Source organism: Lycorma delicatula, chromosome 1 (genome assembly GCF_047948215.1).
Source record: "Lycorma delicatula isolate Av1 chromosome 1, ASM4794821v1, whole genome shotgun sequence".
NCBI lineage: Eukaryota > Metazoa > Arthropoda > Insecta > Hemiptera > Fulgoridae > Lycorma > Lycorma delicatula.
The window spans coordinates 179,201,890-179,223,179 of NC_134455.1; the positions used below are offsets into that span (position 1 = coordinate 179,201,890).

Sequence of the window (21,290 nt, forward strand, 5' to 3'; positions counted from 1 at the left end):
ATATTTTATTTACATACCAGGAAGATCTGATGACAGAAATAGAAATATAATAAAAAAGAAAATGCAAAACCTTTTAAAAATATAAAGTAAGAGAGACTCTGTAAATGTAACACATTTTTTCAACCTCGTGCGACATCTCACAATTAATTAGACTTGCTTAAACTGTTTAAATTTCCTTAAACAGGAGATGATCATCTTTAAACAGGATGCTAGTCCTCCACACTATGCAAACATTTTAAAATCTCATAATTGAGATATTTCTTTGATGATGGATTGGAATAGATATGTGGAAGTAATGACCTTCTACTTTCTTTTTGATCCAACCTCTTTAGAACTTCAAAGGCTTTGTGAAACAAAATATTTACACTGTATCTATTAATGATACAGTAAAACAGAAAAAGTATCATCAATAAAAAAATATAGTAAAATCCGCTTGAAACAGTGGATAGGAGGTAAGTATCCTTCATCAATCTTAAATCTCTTGGCTAAGTAAGTCAGGTAAAAAGTTGCTGCATTGATGTACACAGAGCAAATCTAGATCACCTGAACTTCAATGATTGTAAGTTAAAATCTTTTTCTCTTTGATGATTTTATACCTTGTGTCACTTTTCTTTTCACAGTTATAAAATTTTAATACCAATTTTAATTTACCAATGTAAATGAAAATAACAGTTGAGGAAAAATAAATATTGGGATAAGTACAATATTTCTAATACTATTTACAGACTTTCTGTTGTAATTATTCTGCCAAGAAAAAATTAACAATAAATAATTTTAAAATGTTTCTTAACATTAATTTGATATATGTCTTAAAATTCCTCAAAACAGTAAATTACTTAGTAAAGTAATTATACAATGTTGGTTTTTAGCAAATTTAGAATGAAAATCTACCGAGTTCATACTTTTTTCTAGTTTATACTAATTTTATATATTACCATTCTTTCCAGATACTCAAAATAAACCTTTATGAAGTAATTAGTTCATACATATTAATAAGAAATATGTAAAAATGCTTGTTTCAGAAAAATTGTATTTTAAGACAATAGATTTCTGATGAAATTCATCTCTGTTAGTTATATACAAATAACACATAAAAATTAATAAATGATTTATTGAAATAATACGAAAATCTACAGTGCAGACAGTAGATTTCATATTCTGCTACAACACTGCAGTATAAAGGCTTCACATAAAAGCAATAACTTTTTTAAATTAACAAGTATGAATTGTTTTAGCTGCATCTCTAAACTTTTAAGTAATAAGATTAAAATGAAATAATTTTTTAAACATAATTTAGAATTTATAAAAATTAGTTTTCTACTAATACAACCCTTATAAATGACAGTAATCAGAGATTTTATATATCTTACCCACAATGTATTCAGTAGTTACTCCATACTTATCATTGCAAGTAAATAAAAACCTTTTATTTTGTAAACAATTCTAGTATAAAGAGAACAAAGAATTAAAAATAAATATTCAAAAAATTATCTTACATTATAAAAATATTTATAAAAAATATATTTCAATTTTTTTTCTAATAAACTTTAATTACAAATAATATAAATACATAGTATTCAAATGATAATATCGGAAATATTCCCAACATATGACTAATTCATGATGGCTCTATACCTCGATTAAATATAAGTGACTGATGATGAATATACGGATTACCAGGGAAAGCAGGAACAGCTGAAGATGATATATCTTGATCGTGGCATGGTGAATAATTTGAACCAACTGGATCCATTGTAAAATGATGATTAAAACTGGAACGTAATAAACCAGTTGACTGTTTTACAGGTGAATATCTTCGATCACTTGCTGCGGTGAAGGACAAAAATGATGAAGCACAACTAAACACTGGTGTCACTGGAAAATCATTTTTTCTCTGCTCAGGTTCAGATATTTGAGGGACATATTCCATATTAAAACTTGTAACACCATTTACATCTTTTTTATCACAGACAGTACCAACATTTTCATTCACATTTATTTCTCCTTCAGTCACAGATGTTTGTCCATTTTCAATAACTGCATTTGAAGATTCTAATATTCTTAATTCTTCAGGATGCATACGACGTTTATGCGATCGACAATTTGATCCATTTGCGAATGTTCTTGAACAAAATGGGCAAGTATAAGGTCGTCGACCAGTATGAAGGTTATTATGATTCTGTAAAAAAAAAAAATAAATAAATATAAAAAATGTACTGATAAACAAAACTTTTAGTAAATATCAAGTGACTGCAGAGTACAACTTATTTTATAAATAATGAAAAACAAAGCTGGAACATACAACTATGATAAATTCATTTTTGAATACTGTCAGAAAGCAATGTAATATTTTCTTCTTCTGCCGGTTCTCTTGACAACAGATTTGGTAGTTCATTCTCCCGGCCAGGACAGCGCTCTAATGCAAACTTGAAACTTTGAACCAATAAGGCCCAGCAAGCATATTTTGTTTTCTGCCCGGCGGCCTGCCTTAGCCATGTCAAAGCCTTGTTGTCCATTCTGAGGATGAAAGTTCAGTCTTTGAGGTATGGTCGATAGCATTTGATTGCCCACCAGGGCAAAACATTCGAGCTCATTGGAGTGATATTTCTTCTCTGCCTCTTCTCGGGCCGGATATTTTTTGTGTGCAGAACATAGTTAGCATATAATATATCGTAATATATAGTATAATATAGATCGTAATAAATCGTATAATATAGTTTCGTAATAATGTCTATAAGAAGTGCAGTTAATATCCATGTGTAATACAGTAATTAAGAGACAGTCTTCGCAGTGCCCGTTTAATTCGACTTGGAATGCAGACATCGACCTTGGTGCTAAGTAAACAGCCATTTTGTCGTGACCTTCAAGTCAGGCTACCTGCTGCCAGTCGCTTATCTTATTTGTTTCAGATAAGTAATAACAAATTGCGAATTATCAGCTCCTTAGTTACGTTCCTATCTATGATATAGATTTACATTCACTAATCCTACATTTGATTCCTTTATTATTCACATTATTATTTCTTACTGATTAATTCCATCTATATCGTCTATATTTTTAATAACTATTAATTTCTTATTTTCCTATAAATCTTTAATTTACATTAATAATTATATCTATAAGAATTATCATTATGTCTCTTGAAGTAGAAATTACAAGTTTGAAAAAACAACTAGGAGTATGTAAGGCTCAATTAACACGCATAAAAACATTTGTCGATAAATGTAATAATGAGACACCAAAAAGTAATATTAAAGTTAGATATGATGCAATGCCAAATATTTTAGATAATTTTAATAAAATACAGAGTTTGCTAGAAGTACAGGATGAGAAAAATTACGATACGCATTTAGAAGATAGGTTAGATTTTGAAGACAATTATTATGAAATTAGGGCGCAAATGGAAGAATATTTAAAGGAAACATCAGATTCAGAAATCCAGCACTTCAACTCACATCAATCTTGCATTATTAACGAAAATAAACCTTCAGTAAAATTACCAACGATCAATTTACCTCGTTTTAACGGTACGTACGAAAATTGGATGCCTTATGCAGATGCATTCAAGGTATTGGTTCATGACAATAAAGACGTTAGTCCAATTCAGAAATTCTACTATCTGAATTCTACACTGACACATGAAGCAGCTCAATTAATAAAAAACTTAGCTGTTACTGATGCTAATTACCCGGTTGCTTGGAAATTGTTACAAGACCGATACGAAAACAACAGATTGATTGCATCGGCTCATGTTAGAGAAATAATTAATATTACGTTAGTTAGTAAGGAAGACGCCAACGAATTGCGTCAGTTCATCAATACGGCGATTAGTAATTTTAATGCTCTCAATGTTCTAAATATTCAAACACCAATTCATGAAGTAATTTCAAGTCAACTGTATATAGATAGATTAGATGCAAAAACCAAACGAGAATGGGAATTAAAAAATTCTACACAAGATTTTCCATCTCTCAAAGATCTTTTTGAATTTTAGGAAAATAAATGTCAAGCCTTGGAGGCTTTAACCTCTTCAAGCAGTAATAAACAAAAAACAGTGTATGAACGGCAAAAATATAAACCTGTTCGACATTCTAACTCATATGTTGCTACTAATTCCAAAGTATGTAAATGTTGCAATCAACCTCACACTTTATACAAGTGTTCGAAGTTTGGTAATTTAAGTGTTTCTGATAAATTTAAGTTTGTTAAGGATAACAAGTTATGTTACAATTGTCTTAGATCAGGTCATTTAGTAAGCAATTGTTCCTCTGGAGGCTGTCAAATTTGCAAGGGCAAACATCACACCTCATTACATATAAGTTCACAAAATAATTCGTTTAATTCTAATAGCAATAATGATTCAGATTTAAACCAGAAAATTTCTAATTGTTCGTAAGACGTCCAGCTTCACATCATAGCTCTTCTAACACATATTGTTCGCTCAAATCAAGAGTGCAATCGAATATTCTTCTTTCTACAGCGATTGTTAAGGTCCAAGATAGTCAAGGAAGATTACAACCATGTAGATTACTATTAGATTCAGCTAGCCAATCAAACTTCATTACTGAAAACTGTGTTGAATGTTTAGGTTTAAGAAAAATTCATCAGACAGTTCTAATTATGGGTATAAATAATACTCCTACTAAAATAAATTATAGTGTAGACGTACAATTATTTTCTACTTATAACGATTTTAGTGCAAATATTTCTTGTTTAATGTTACCACAAATAACTAGCAATATGCCATGCAATGTTATCAACTACAAATCATTGAATCTGCCTTCGAATTTAAAATTATCTGATCCAGAATTTTATAAACCAGGAAATACTGACATGTTAATAGGCGCTGAGCTATATTTCAAAATAATGAAATGTGATTAAAGGGTAAGACCAGGTGGGTTTCCAGTTATCTTTGAAACTGAATTAGGATGGATTCTATCAGGAACATATCCATCAGAAAAATACCTCTTCAAGTCCTCAAACCACATGTTTAACATTAACAAATGATCAACTTCAACAACAGCTCAAACAATTTTGGGAATTAGAAGAGTTGGTTGTTCTACCCAAGGCTAAGGAACAAGACGAGTGTGAACAGTATTATTGGAACACAACAACCCGAGATTCTTCAGGTTGTCTTATCGTCAGACTTCCTCTAAAGCCAGATCATTTACCTTTAGGAGACTCATTTGATCAAGCAAGTTTGCGATTTCAAGCGTTAGAGAAAAGGCTTTAAAGGAATCATTCACTTCGTCTGGAATACTCAAAATTTCTTCAAGAATATAAGGAACTCGGTCACATGAAGCCAGTGCCTCTTCAAGGTAATGATTGTAAACAACAGTTCTACCTTCCTCATCATGCCGTTTTTAAGCAAAATAGTACCACAACTAAACTTCGGGTAGTTTTTGATGGTTCAGCTAAAACATCCACGGGAACTTCTCTTAATGACATCCTAATGGTTGGTCCTACTGTACAGCAAGACTTATTTTCGATTATGGTAAGATTTAGAACCCATGCCGTTGCGTTTACAGCAGACATTGAGAAAATGTACCGCCAAATCAAAATTCATTCAGACGATTGCAACTTAAATTCTTTGGCGGGATTCACCAACTGATCAAATTCAATGCTATGAGTTTCAAACGGTTACTTATGGCACTGCCTCAGCTCCATTCTTGGCTACAAGGTACCTATAACATTTAGCAGGAGAAGAAAAACACACGTACCCAACTGCAGCCAGAATTTTATGTCGTGATTTCTTTGTAGATGATTTAGTTTCTGGAGCTAATGACATCAACACAGCTCTGGCTGCTATCCAATAAGAGTTAATAGAGTTGTTAAGGTCTGGTGGATTTCAACTGAGAAAATGGAGTTCTAATCATAAATCACTTTTAAATTCATTACCTCAAGAACTTGTAAATACAAAAACATCAATTCAGCTTGAGAAAAAAGATAGCATTCAAACTTTAGGCTTTAAGTGGTTTCCGCAACCAGATGTGCTTTCTATTTCTTCTAAAATTCCACCATCTAAAGAAATAGTAACAAAAAGAGAAGTAGTGTCTACAGTAGCTTCCATTTATGATCCAATTGGTTTAATCAGTCCTATTGTAATCTCTTACAAAATATTTTTGCAACGATTGTGGCTTAGTGGTATTGGTTGGGATGATAACTTACCATCATCATTGCTCCAGAAATGGCATGTTTTGGTTTCACAACTTTCTTTAATTGATGATATTAAAATAAATAGAAGAGTTATTATCAATAATCCTATAGATATTGCAGTTCACGGTTTCTGCGATACATCACAACATGCATTTGGTGCTTGTCTGTATTTGCATTCTGTCAATTCTGAGGGAGAGATTTTAGTTCAACTACTTTTCTCGAAATCTCGTGTCGCACCAGTTAAAACTGTCAGCATACCACAGTTAGAGTTGTGTGGCGCTTTACTGTTGTCAAAATTATTACGAAAAACATTACCAATCCTGAATTTGTCGATTGAAAGGGTTCATCTTTGGATGGACTCCAAAATCTGCTTAGCTGGATCTCAGCTCCTGCATCGAAGTGGAAAACGTTCGTTGCGAATCGAGTTTCGCAGATTCAAGATCTAACAGACATCAATGACTGGAAACATGTAGCTTCGTCAGACAATCCTGCTGATCTCATTTCCAGAGGTTCCAATCCAGAGAGTTTAGATAAAGGCATCTGGTGGTGTGGACCAATCTGATTGTATTTACCCTCCAGTTCTTGGCCTAATTCAGACAGTTATGATGTTCAAGATATTCCAGAAGTACAACAAACGGAAACTAGTTTGACATGTGTTTTTCCACCAAATGACGATTTAGTTTGTAAGTTTTCAAGTATTTCTAGATTAACATGAGTAGTTGCCCTATGCAAGAGATTTATTTATAATTGTCGTAATAAAAAGAAGAAAACAAGAAATCTTAATACTGCAGACATTCAAGATTCATTACAAACATGCATCTGGATGGTACAGCAACAAGTATATTGTCAAGAAATGAATGATCTTTGATCAACTTCTACCGTTCCTAAAAAAAGTGAGCGATTTCTTCCTGAAGCCCCAGAACTAGCAGAAGCGTTGTGGGAATTTTTGTGTCGCCACAGAGAAGCTCTATTTGCACCACTCCTGTGCTATGGCAGGAAGTAGAATTCAATGCCAGATCTATCTTGACGTCTGTGTTGGAACTGGCTTGCCACGGTAACAGAACAGCTCTTCCAAAGCTGAAGTTGGCCGCAGAATCTATGGCTGCTTTTGTAATTCATCCCGCTGCTTTGACAGTGATTCTAGGGATGTCCAAGCCTAGTTGATTGAAGGCCCCAGTTGGCTCCACAGCCAGGACCCTTACTCGTTTCCCTGCTGCGACTTCCTTATTGGGCAGTCACTGTGAAAATAGCGCTCTGGGCAGTAATGACAACACAGAGTCAAGCTGCTTCTATGTCAAGTTGTCTTGTCATTTGTTCTAGCCACAGAAGTATCCGGTTGAAACTCACCTACAATTCAGCGAGTTCTGCCCAGAACTAACGCAGATTTCATGAGTACTCTTTAACAATGCAGCTTGGATCTCCACTACGTCTGCTTTAATGATGATGACCCAATGCAGCACGTCATCAATATCATGGATGGTTGCCACTCACAGTGATAGTCAAATCTGGGGTCTGAGCTGCTGGTAGGATGAAAACTTCACTACCGCGAGCTAGTCAGTGAATGAGTTTCCTGTTCTGCAACAGGAAAAGCTCCGCCAATGCATTAGCTCCTTGCATTTGTCCATAACGTTGAGACCAGAGCTTGGCAGTAGTCTGCGGGCACTTATATTAATGCTGAAATCAGTCAATGAACTCGGACCAATCAAGTTGTAGGCCTTTTTATTACCTGGCCCAGAACAGAGCATCTCCTTTCAGCTGCCATTCGGCGTACTCGGCCCATTGCTCAACAGGCACTCTCTGTTCTTATAGCTAAGTTTGCAAACAAGAGCGAAAGAGTTCTGGGTCCTCATGTGGTAGGCCACTGAAGATTGCCATTATCACCAGCAGAAATGCAGCATGGATGCCTGCAACCAGGTAGACAATGTTGTTGGTCACCTTGTGTGTTGTAACACACAAGGTTGTTGGTCGCCTTGTGTTGCACATGTTAGCTTTCAGCTAACATGTGGTCAGCAGATGCGTGGCTATATCTAGTCTTCTCATCCACATGATCTTAACCCCATGTTGGGTGCCACTTGTTGCCGAATGGCTTCAACGGCATGTGGAACTTAATAACCTTGTAGTAGCCCTGAGAAGGGCTGTTCTTGTCAATTGGTTTTGATGGCTCATTGTAATTAATAACCTTATGGTAGCCCTGAAAAGGGCCATTTTTGTTGTTTGAGAAGAGCTGTTGGATCCCGAAGCTGGTCTCCGGTGAAGTCGACTTGGCTGCAGTCAAGAAGTTATGGCTCATCCATTGAAATTAGACCGGGCTTCCCCTCAGCGGCAGTTGGGTCCCCACTACAGCATGGCAGTGGTGACCTCCAGAGCCCTGCAGAATCGGGTGGCGTCAGTCATCTTTCATCGGTGTGGTTCTCCCCAAGGGATCCCATGCTGGACCGCTCCTGCTGCTGAGTCTGCGAGCCAGGGCGATTGAAGCCTGGCGAGCTGGAACGGGCTCCAGCGGCTCCTTTGGCAGGCCAGCCAGGCCTGCTGCTCTAGTGGGGATATTGGCATCTGCCAGGAGATCCCACATTGAGCCGGCCAGGGAACGTCTTCTGTCTTCTTCCATCTTCTTCTTCTTGGTCTTCTCCAGGCGGTGGTCGATGATAAATTAAAAATTCACTCTCGTGCATGCTTTTTTATTGGAGTCTGAGAGTGGTGGGGCCGCAGCACCACTATGGTGGAAGAACTGTGCAATCATCTGCGCAGCAGGAGTGACGCTTGTACCAATGCATATGTATACTGTGCTCCCGCTGACATCTGAGCTGCTACCGTTGCCCGCCTGCTAGTATTAAGTTAGGTATATATGTGGTAACAAAACACACATACACTGATTTCTCTGTAGAGCACCAGAAAGATTTAGGATCATAAAATTAAAGATCCCAAAATTGTAAGTTGCTTACAAATCACAATTATTTCTAAATTACTTAATAAAATACATAGACAATAAGATGAAATACCTTAAGATCCTTAGCACGGCGAAATGCTTTACCGCAAGTTGGACACTGATAAGCTTTAGTATCTCTGTGAACAACTAGATGCATGCGTAATGTTCGCCTTGTAGATAGCAGCACTGGACATTTAGGACACTGGTATGGTGTCTCACGATGCGTATCCATATGTATTTTTAATCTATATTTTGTTTTAAATCTAAAAAAAAAATGTAATATTACTAAACTTTTAAATAAATAATAACTCCATGGATAAAATATTTTAATTTTTAAAAATTATCTTTAAAAAAAATGTACAATTACAAACTCTAATTTAGTAAATTAGAGTTTCTAACTGAAACTCAAATTTGAAAATCATTTGAGCATTGCCTTGCAATTTTTTTTCTATAAATGTACTATTTTTCGATCAAAGATTCTTTTTTAATGTTTTTAGTTGTATGTTTTTTTAAGTTTTGCACATTTTTTTCCAAATATATTTGTCCCATTTATCAGTGTCCAAGTTTAATTATATATTATTAAAAAAAGTATAGAATTTTTTCCTCAATAATTTTATATTTGAAAAAAAATTACATTTTAATAGCAAACAGATTCATTTTTCTTATTTTTAAACACTCAACATAAAAAAAAAGTAATAAAATGCATTTTTTATTTGATTTTTGTCTGTAATTAATGCAATTTATTTTATATTCTAAATATAAAAATACATGTTAAAATTAATCACCCATTTAATTATAAAATATACCTTAAAATAAATTACCCATCTAAAAATAAAATACATCTTGCAATTTTCATTTTCTATACACCATACCTGTTATTATGACAAAATGCTAATATTCAAGCAAACTACACAAAAATTCAATAAAGTAATTTGTACTGAATTAAATTTTTTATAACTTAATATTTATACAAAATTTATTTCAGTTAAAATCAAATGATTCATTAAAGTGGTTCTCTCTATTCTAAAACATTCATAAAATTCTATCATAAAATATTTAAAGATAAATCATTAAGCAATATATACTGTGTAAAATATGTAGTGTAATAGATATTCTTTCCAATATTCTGGTTAACCCATTCTGGTTGACAAAGTCAAATGTTTACTTCAAATTTTTATAAAAGCACTAAAGGTTTTTCTTCTTTTTTGTAATGAAAACTACAAGAGAATTTTAAACAAACTCATCTAAATTTATTAAATTGCTTCTCATAATGTTCAATAATACACGATAGTACATTCTGTTATATAAAAGCAGGGACAAAAGCATCGGAACAATAATAATCTATTCACACTTTATTTATGTGAATTTCACAGAGAACAATGAAACCACCAAAACAAAATGAAGGAATGGTTTACTCATACATATATTTTAAAAATATTTTATAATATTTGCATATCAGATAATCATTATATAAAAATTAACAGATCAAAATTAATTAATTAACTACTTGCTATATAACAATTGTCAAAATAAATAACAGTGAAATACACCATCATTCCCATAATTAATTTAGTATAAAAAATTTATTAATGTACAATTTTTAAAAATTACTGTCTATATTGGTGATAGTATGTTTAATTTTAATTAAGCATTCTGAAAATTTGATAATTACTTTTAAAAAAATAAATACTTGAACATTGGCTACAGCTGAGACTTAATAAATATTACAATGATCATTTATTACTTGCGTGGTTTCTTTTATTAATGTTGTTTTTATTTTAACCTCTTTTACGTTTTTACTATGTTTAAAGGCTACAAATTTATATCTTTCAGTACCATTTCTATTTAATGATTTTAAAACTTTTTAAAAATATAAAAAAAATCTCTCTATATAAAAAGAAAACTTTAATGGGAGTATAAATTAATTATTTTCTTTTGTAACATTGTTAGATTATTGTACTTATCATGGTTCTTACTTACATTCGTGAAATTAAAACTGTAACTATTTAGCTATTTTTATTAACAAATTTAGTTCTTTGTTTCATTTTTCTTTATCTTCTTTCATGTACAGGATAATTACAAATAATTCATTGGATTTTAAAAGTCTGCATTCAAAAAAGCAGTACACATAAAATTATGAATAATACATGAAAATAAACAGAAACTGTCTAAGTTTCAGCCATATCTTCATAAATATTCAATATGGCCTCTATTTGTCACACGACAGATATCTATGTGGTAGTCCAGTTCAAATCACACACACGTAATATATTTCTATTCATGGTCATAAGTGCAGCTGTAATGCGTTTGTGTAGCTCAACCAAAGTTATTGGGAGTTGTAGCACGTAAACAGTCTTTAAAGTATTCCCAAAGGAAAAATTACAAACCGTTAAGATCAGGAGATCTAGAAAGCCATTTTAAGATAGAAAGCACTATCTATCGAGCGATGTGCAGATGCACATCGCCCGATCCAGCACAGCACAGAAATTCATTCAGGAAGTCTTGTAATTCAGCATGCCAGTGAGCCGAAGCCCCATCTTTTAGGAATATAAAGTTACTGGAGTTGGCTTTCAATTGAGGAAACAATCACAACTGCACATATCGAGGTATAAAATACCTACCTGTTCAATGGTCAGTACACCTTTGTTTTAGAATTGCACCAAAATTAAGTTTTGGGGAATTATGTTCACGTTCTACAGAACTGAGCTGTTCAGTACCCAATATCCTGATGTTATGATGATTAACCTTTCCATTCAAGTGAAATGTCGCCTCATCACTAAACACCAGTTAGCAAAATCGTCATCCTCCATAACTTCCTGTATGCCATTACAAAATTTGTGTCATTTGTAACTTTTGTAATTACTTTAGTACATTTCAGTCGTAATCAAATTTGCAAAATATTCCAGACAGTTGGCTGCAAAATATAGAGTTCACAACTAGCGTGTTGAGTTGACTTCTTTGGGCTACAAATGGAACTTGCCCTGATTCTCTCCACAGTTTCATTTGAAATGCTTGGGCATCTGGTACTTTTGCCTTTGCACAAAGAACCAGTGTCTGTAAACTATCGACACCATCTTAGAATACTTTGGTGGCCTGGTGGTTCTGTTTCAAACCATCTCCAGAATTAATTCTGTACGGTAACAACGGTTAAACATTTCTCTACTAGACATAGAATGCTTTCTGTTGCATAGACGCCATTTTAGAAACTGAGCTTGTGCTGCTACTTGTCGGCGACCACTTTAAACCTAATCTGAAACTTGGACAGTTTCTGTTCATTTTCATGTATCATTCATAATTTTATGTATACTACTATTTAAATAATGATCATTATTTGATGAATCATTTGTAATTCACACCCTGTATTAATGTAACGTCTCATAAAGTTTAACTTGAAAATACTTCTTTCAATATCAGTATTATATGATAGCTCTATATACCAAGCTCAAATAAACATTCATTATTCCTTTTTTTAATTTTATCCCATATAGATAGTTTTTACTTATTTTAAAACTGAAACATTTATTTATTTAATATGAAATTATTTTTGGTTAGTGTGAAAGAGGGAAGGATAATTTTTTAAAAAGGATCTTTTTGGAGCTATTTTTGAAATATTAAGATTCAACATTCAGTTATGTTGCGATAATACTGAGACTGGCATCTGTCAAGAAATAGAAACAATAGAATTTAGTATATCTGATCTGTACTGTATTCATACATTTGAAGTATTTTAACTAAATTTCATACATTTATAAATTCTGAATTGTTCAAATGCGCTGTACTCAGTTCTTTGATAACATATATCTATACAATAGTGATGATTTATATTTATATATATATATATAAAATTGAAATAGGCGTAGCTGCAATTTTCTCCAGGGGGGACAAAAATAAAATGTTAAAAAAAGGTTTTATTTGAACATTTGAAAACGCTAAAAGTAATTAGTTGCAATGCTATTCGAACCTATCTAAATCTTATTTTAGAACTAGCTTACAAGAGTTCTGGCTAAATCTTGACAAAATTTCTTTCTCAAATTTATTTTTAGCTTTCAGAACCCTTTTTTTAAGTACACTCATCATACTAAGACCTACAAGCTGATTTTCTCATTATTGACCATAACCATGTTTTCACCCTGCGTAAAATGCTGAGGGATCTTTTGATATCCTTCAGCCGTTGCATGTTGTGCAGGGCTATGCAAGTGAGATAAATAGCGCCCATTTTATGGATGGGTACAACAATTGGGTTTCTTTAACTGGTACAGCTACTTCTATCTCCTTCAGTTCAGCATTTGGTACATTTTTTCCTTTCCGTTGGTTGTATCACAGTTCAGCTTTACCGAGTAAATCATTCATATTGTAGTAACTACAAAAACTTGTAGTTTTTTAAAAATCCTCATACTTCTTATCAAGCATTATGTGAGGGCGCAATGTAAGCAATAAGAATGCAGGCAAGTTCTCAGAAAAACACTGCTCCAGAGACATTATTAATGAATATAGGTATGGAATAATTGGTGATCTCCAAACTTGCTAGGAGTCTGTGCTGGCGGATTCACACGATGTTTCTGCTGATTTATGACTGGCGGCATATTGAAATCTGTCTGCGATTGTTTCAGCCTCTGATATAACACTTTCACTTTCAACAACTGCATTTCCACAGTGTTTTCTCATAATGTCAGTGATTTTTTTATGTGATTTGCACACAGAAGTAACTCCACACTTGCTGACTGAAGAGCATTTACCACCGATTGCAGGAGTGCTGAATATTTTGCCATGAGACAAACACTAACAATGAATTCTGATTTTGCATCAGTGCAATGCATTTGAAAAGCAGCTTTCCTTGTTGCATTGTTACGGTCTGTTGATAAATTTTCAAGCGCCGTAACGATTTACATATACTATTTCTTGAATGTGACAAATTTTTATATTTTTGAGACCAACGGGTTTCACAGAGCATTGGTATATTTGGTATGCATTTTGACGAAGGGCTGATTCTCATTTAATCTAATCTTACTAATTAAAGGCTAATCTTATTATTCCTTTTATTGCACAGACGATATTTAATATCACTGATATTTTGTTTAAGCGGTTTACGACTAATTTCAGTGTGTGACTAGCATAGTGATAGTATAATGCTCTCAATACTTTTCTCGAATAATTTTCTGCACACCACCAACCTTTCTTGCTATACTGGAGCACCCATCATATCGTTGTCCAATGCACTTTTCTGGATCAAGTCCTACCTTTTCTAAAAAGCTGTTAATTGCAGTTGCTACAGATTCTGCATTGTCAGTCAACTCTTCAAAACCTTGAAATTCCTCATGAATCATCATCTTTTCCTCATTAAAAAATATAACCCCAATGGAAAGTTGCTCTTTCCCTGATATGACACTGCTTTCATCTGCCAGGATACTGTAAGCACATGCTTTCTTTATGTCAGCGCAGTGATGTCATCTCTAATGACATCATCACATAGACCAATTGTTTCATTTTGAATCTGCAGTGACAAGTAGGTGGCATTTTTTGTGCCCTTTTCTATATGCTCTTTTAAAATGTGGTCACCAGTATCAATTTTGAGTTTGATCAAGGCTTCAAAAACACTTTCATGATTTTCTTTGCCCCTCAAAGGTAGGTCATATGAATTACAAAACATCAGTCGAAATTACTGATGCAACAATTTTCTTGTTGGTGGACAGAAATCACCTGTACATCAAGGGGTAGATTTTCAACAAAACATTTTGGAGCCACCAATTTGTGCCACTGAGATGATGTGTTAGATTTTGCAAATTCGTGCATGTCTTTATAGTGAGTAAAGAGTCTCACTATGAAAGAACCCAAAACACCATGCACATCATTCTAGGTGGAAACAACCCACAGTAAATGCACAATGCACCCTTTAATTTCTTGGAATATGCCAGCCAAGGAACATAATTCACCAACCAGCTGCATTTGACTTTTCTTTTTAATTTTACAGTATCTTTAGTAAAGTCATAACTTGGAGTTTACGACACAACATTTTTTTAAAACTTCCATTTTTGAGATGAGATCATACTAAACAAACGTCCAAGCCAGTAATCCACATCATTACCAAAATGTGTTTGAACCTGTGCACCAGACCACATGTTAGCGAAGATCTGTTTGATTTTTCACTAACATTATGCTTCAATTTTCCTTCTTCGCCACTAACACTTTCACTACTATTTTTATCTGGTTGCTTTCTCTTATGTCTCCCTAAAAGAAAATAAATAACTAATATCTACACTTCTCAAAAAAATTAAAGCAACGGAGAATTTAAGTTTCTGAAGAATCTCTCTTCTAGAAATTCCAAGCTTAAAAATGTTTTTTTATCGTCTCTATACAATAATTTTTATAAAGTTACTGCATTTTGAAAATCAGTAATAATTTTATTGTTCACGAAAAATGTTCTGAACCTAAATATAAGTTTCAAAACCATCTAATTGTCATTTTTTTCAAATTTACAAAAGTAAATATTTTTCATTTCTACACAAGTGTCCTAGTGGAATAAGTAGAAAAAAGCATAAAGAGATTGGTGGAATAAGTAGAAAAAAGCATAAAGAGATTGGTGGAATGGTCAAATCTAACAGGCTGTGGCTGTGTACAGAATGAAATTAATGTGAATCAACATAGCTCTGATTTGAGGTTAGAAATTTTTGTGTCAAGATTGTGTTGTGTTTAACATAACTTTTGTAGTGATTGAGCTTAATCACAACAAAAAGTGCACTATTACGAATTTTGAACCATTTACTATTTATTAGCTATCAAACTTTTAATTTTTTTTATTACTGAACGTTAGTATTTTTTAATAAACCTTTAGTATTTTCTACAAATTTATTTTATTATTTGCAATCAGCCATTTCAAAATTCAAAGCCACCTAATTAAGCAAAACTGCTACAAAAATAGCTAATTACAATTTTCAATCATTATTTAAAGTTATTGGAGTATGGTATTCTTGTTAATATTTCCTTATTTTTTATTGTATGATTTTTCTTAAAATTTTAATAATAAAGACAACATCTAGATCTCTATTATTACAAATAAAAAAAACAAGTCATCGCATTTCTGGAACATTTTAGGTTGCTTTAATTAGATGGTTTTGCAACTAATTGACTCAAATGAAAATAATATACATACATTTCTTTAGTGCTAAAAAGAGTTCTGATATCCATTTTAGATTGCTACTGTTATGTAATTGCGGTTTGAACAAACTCAAATGCGTCAAATCACTCAACTGACCCACTCACACTGATTGCAGCACTTAAATAGGGAACAGAAGGTATTAGAGCTTTCCTACTAAATCCAACTTCAAACAATATATAATCTTTGAGTTTTACCAAAGACCATCAAGACCTTGAACTGCCAGTTCCCCACTCGTTTACCATACAGCGCTCCCGCCATGATTCAAACATACTTTCTTGCTTTGCAATACTATTATAACCTACTGACATTGACCTATAATTTTTCGTTTGACTAAATGAGCCAGAGGAGGGCAAGTGCCCCACTATGGTTACACCTATGTAATTGAATTAATATTTCAACATCTTCAAATGTTAACTTATTTTTTTTGTTATTCTCAAATTAAAATAGAACAAACCAAAAAATTAATAAATAAAAATATAACATACTTTTTGTTACATTTTGAGCAATTCCATGGAGCATCATCACTATGTATTGTAAGGTGTTCTTGTAATATTCCCTTTGAAGTGAAACTATGACCACACTGATCACAAACAAATGGACGTTCACGCAAATGAACTGCTTTCATATGAGTAGAAACAGCTGATTTACTACTAAACCTGTAATAATAATGCAACAATTAACTTATTCAGAATTGTAAATAACATTAAGGAAAAAAAAAATAATTTTTTTTAATTTAGCACAATAGGCAAGATACCTACCTGATCCTAATAGAAACTATGATTCTGAATTCAGATACGTAAATAGTTTTTCTATATCACCAATGGTGTTTTTTGTGACATACAACTTGAATATGAAAAAGAAGTAGATACACAATATGTCTGGAAAGTTCTCAAACTAAATTAAATAAAAATACAGATTTAAAGATAAACGGATTTACTCACTTCAACCCTCTATACAGAATCCTTCTCTAGTTATGCACTTGTTGCAGTGCCGGTAGAGCCTATCAAACACTCTGGAGAAATCACTTTGTGGGATCACCTTCAACTGCTTGGTGCAAGCCCTTTGGATGGCCGGAATTGTTGTCAAAAAAGAGGCCTTTTATTTTCAACTTGAATTTCAGAAATAAAACATAGTCTGCTGGAGCCAAGTTGGGTGTGGGATAAGACAGTGATTTGATCTGCAGTGTAATAAAGTGTTAAAACTGCTGTCATATGTGCCAGGGAATTGTCGTGCAAGAGAGTCCAACTGCCTGGATCCCGGTACTTGGGCCAGATTCAACGAATACAACACATCAGGCATTTCATTACTTCCAAATAGAATTTAAAATTCATGGTTTGACCACTTGGGACAAATTCATCATGAATCAGGCCATTTGAGTTGAAGAATACAATGAACATTGTTTTCACTCTTGATTTTTGCTGCCTGACTTTCGCCGGTCTTCGTCCTCCAGGACTCAACCAAGCAGCGAATTGATGCTTAATTTGCAGATCATACATGAAGCACCAGCTTTCATCCCCAGTTACAACTGTTTGAAAAGAATTCAGGTTACTATTGGGCAGTTTCAACAAAGTCTTGAGTGCAAGAAAGATGCGCCTGTTTTTGCTCTTCGGTCAAGGAGTGTGAAACGGAACGTGAACACACCTTACAGTGATTCATTTTTTCGGTTAGAATTGTACATACTGTGACTTTATCAATGTTTAGTTCTTCTGCTATGGACTGAAGAGTAAGATGAGGTTGTTCAAGGAGAAGCGTGTGCTCTTTCGCACCATTTTCGTTGTGAACAGCTGCTGACGACCTCCCGCTTCATCATCATTATTCAACGACTTTCCACCATCTTTAAACCGCTTTCACCCCATGTATGTTGTAGTACGAGATGGAGCTTCATCACTGAATGCTTGCTGTATCACTGTATCATAGAATAAGTATAATGAAAGATTTTTGAAATCGAACACAATATTTTATCGTGCTTCTCTGTTCCATGTCACGAGCTCGCACAAAAACAGATGAACACAATGTATGCGGCCAAATATAACTTGGGACTGGAGTGACAAAATGAGAGGAAATTTTGTACACACACTCATCAAGACATTGTACTACATAGTACCTAAGTTGTCCAAGAGATGGTGCTACTTATATCAACTACAGAAATTTAGTTCGGGAACTTTTCAGACCTACTGTGTATTTACATATATATATATATATCTCATCTTACTCCAAGAGTGATGGTTGCTACTTTCCTAGTTATATAGTATTAACTGAAGATTACCAACCATATTTAATAACCAACAGTAATCTGCAAGCAGTCTTGCACTGTAAGTCTGTCCCTTGTAAGTCTTTCTCATGGCATTGATTATCTAAATTGAAACACTTCACATGCTTGTTATTAGAAGCACAAAGTTTATCTAGGAATAAATCCAGGTGGAATCCAAGAAATGAATTTTGAGGACCATATGACAACCCAAACACTATTAACAGTTTATCTATGATCTCACAGCAGTTCAAGACTTTACTTTCCTAAAATAGTTTTCATAAGATTTTTTAAATATACCCAAGCTAATTTTTCGATTTGGCTCAAAACAGATCTTCAAATTTTCCATTTTTAATGAAAGCTATTATTTCCTTGATTTTAGCACCACCAACTTCAGAAAAGCTTCCTTCAAATAATGAAATTTAGAACTATTTTTATCCAACACCTTAACAAAGTATCTGAAAAGTCCTTATAACTATCTATTTTTATTGCAATATTTTTCATGGAGTATCCAATTAATATGGATGTACTGAAGTCGGCAAACATCTACTAATGAATTACATGTTTATTATTTGGTACTAATAGATGTGCATGAACAATCCTACTAGATATGAAATCAGTTCTTCACTTATTAAAATTTATTGCATAAAAACTGATACAAAAAAAAAATTATTTTTAATTAAAATCAACTTACATTTTTTGGCAAAGACGACATGGAAATATAAGACGTTCTTCTTTTGGTAAATGTACCCGCTCATGATTTCTAAGAAGAGCTTCGCAATGAAACCTGCGAGCACATTTACAACATACAAAAGGTTGTTCTTCTTTAGGAACATGTGACATAACATGGATAGTTAATAGCGATTTACGATGGAATGTTTTCTCACACTTATCACACCTAGGAAAAACAAAGAAGCTAAAGTCTAAAGTCTAAAGCTAAAGTCTAAACACATACATGCACAGTTCTCTACCTGGGGAATCTGAAGTAGTATTGGCACTGTTATTAGTACAGTGGAAAGAATAATACCATGACAGGATGCTGTAGATAGCAAGAAGCCAGTTGGTTTTTTATTTTACTCATGTTGTTTATTTTGAGTACTTTGTTTTCATGTTTTATACACAATATTTTTCAATCAATTCAACAATTTTTTTATCTGATATTTCTCACTCATGGTTCTCTTCACAAAGTCTCAGCCAAGAATTAACACTGATTAGGAGAACTGGGTGGTTCTAATAAGTTAAAGCTAATTTATAATAATGACTGTTTACTACAAAGTAACCAAAGAAAATCCAGAAATTTTAATGTTCAGAAATTTAAGCTCACATAGGAGATCTTTGGCAGCGTATCTGCTGCTTACAACAGAATCACATAAAAATGGAGAAAATGAAAACTTCATATGCTTGGAAAAAACTTACAAAAAATTAAGACTTTTAACAGTAATAACTTTTAATGATAGACATTAAGAAATACTGTGCAAAATTTACATACTTGGCAAAAAATAATAGGAAAATTTAGATAGAAAAATACTGTAAGATATGAAGTTCAAACAAGTTAATTATTTAAAAAGAAAATAAAATTTACAAAGGAGAAGGAAGACCAATTACATTTACAGATGAGTCAAACAATCATAACATATGTAAAAAATATGGTAGGATTGATCAATCAACCTGATAAAAAAATCTGTATCCACAAGTCAATGATACGGTGTTACACTGCTGATATGGTGTACACTGGCAACACTGCATGAAAAATGACTGAAAACAAAGTCAGTTAATACAAATCTAATACTGTTTTGATAATCAACTATGCTACTATAATGAAAAATGTCACTAAGTGCCAAATTCAAAGTGCAAAAAACAAAAACTGTCTAAATTAGTGTGACTAATAAGGCCTAATATGTAGAGTGCCACTTCAACAAAGTATGAAAAACTGCAATATACGAGCAATAAAGAAAATTACAATAACAGAAGTGGTTGAGGAAAAACATTTTTTAAGTGCCAGCTGAATATTTTCATGTTTTCTGTTTAAAAAAAAAATAGAATAGAATTATTTTTTATGAGACAGATAGAGATGCTGATGTACAAACGAAAACATTTACAATAGCTAACAATGATAATGAGAGAGTGCTCTCGTTATCATTGTAATGTATTATTTTAAACCTGATGATAGCATCAATGGATCTTAGACATCAGATAGTGCTGTTACAGATGACATGGATAAGTGATATGAATGAGATAAAACCACTGAATTAAAAAAAAACTTATCTTTCCTTTCTACATTAACTTTTTTTAAATATTGAAATAAAAGTATTAAAACTCGAAAACATTAAGTAAAATGAAAAAAAAAAAATTAAATAAAACTAAATATACAAAAATATATTAAAATAATACATAACTAAAATATATTCATTATTTTCAATATGACAAACATAAGTCCAAGTTTTGATCCCTCAAATCATTAGTTTCACATTCTGATGGTATTTGCTCGCACATACATTGTGTTCAAGATGCACCAGCAAGTTAACCACCACTTAGGCCTAAACCATGGAAAGTAGACAGACCAATTTCATGATCATGATTATTTCTGATTATGATCAGATATATTTTACAATCCATTTGAAATAAATATAATCAGTCTCTTTTGTTTGTATATTTTTGTAGTTAATGATACACAGTCTTTTTTACAGAGCATAATGTATCCAGTTTTTGCCATCCCGGCAAAATCCATTACATTTACTTATCCTTTTTGGTAGGTCAAAGTGTTAGGTTTATGTTTTTATTAAAATAGTTAATTTTACTAAATATTC

The 21,290-nt window shown here is 32.9% G+C and overlaps 1 protein-coding gene across 2 annotated transcripts in view; it reads right to left on the reverse strand.

The window, feature by feature from the left end:
- Positions 1-832: 832 nt before the first annotated feature.
- LOC142326011 (uncharacterized) overlaps positions 833-21,290 on the reverse strand; it is a 93,505-nt gene continuing 73,047 nt past the window's right edge. The window contains exons 6-9 of one of the 2 annotated variants that reach the window (XM_075368074.1): positions 19,178-19,381; positions 16,721-16,891; positions 9,156-9,345; positions 833-2,179 (exon numbers count right to left, since the gene is read on the reverse strand). In XM_075368074.1, coding sequence (XP_075224189.1) covers positions 1,619-2,179; positions 9,156-9,345; positions 16,721-16,891; positions 19,178-19,381 — 1,126 coding nt within the window. In that variant the 3' untranslated portion in view covers positions 833-1,618. The remainder of the gene's footprint in view (positions 2,180-9,155; positions 9,346-16,720; positions 16,892-19,177; positions 19,382-21,290) is intronic. The other variant, XM_075368065.1, reaches the window with a different exon arrangement.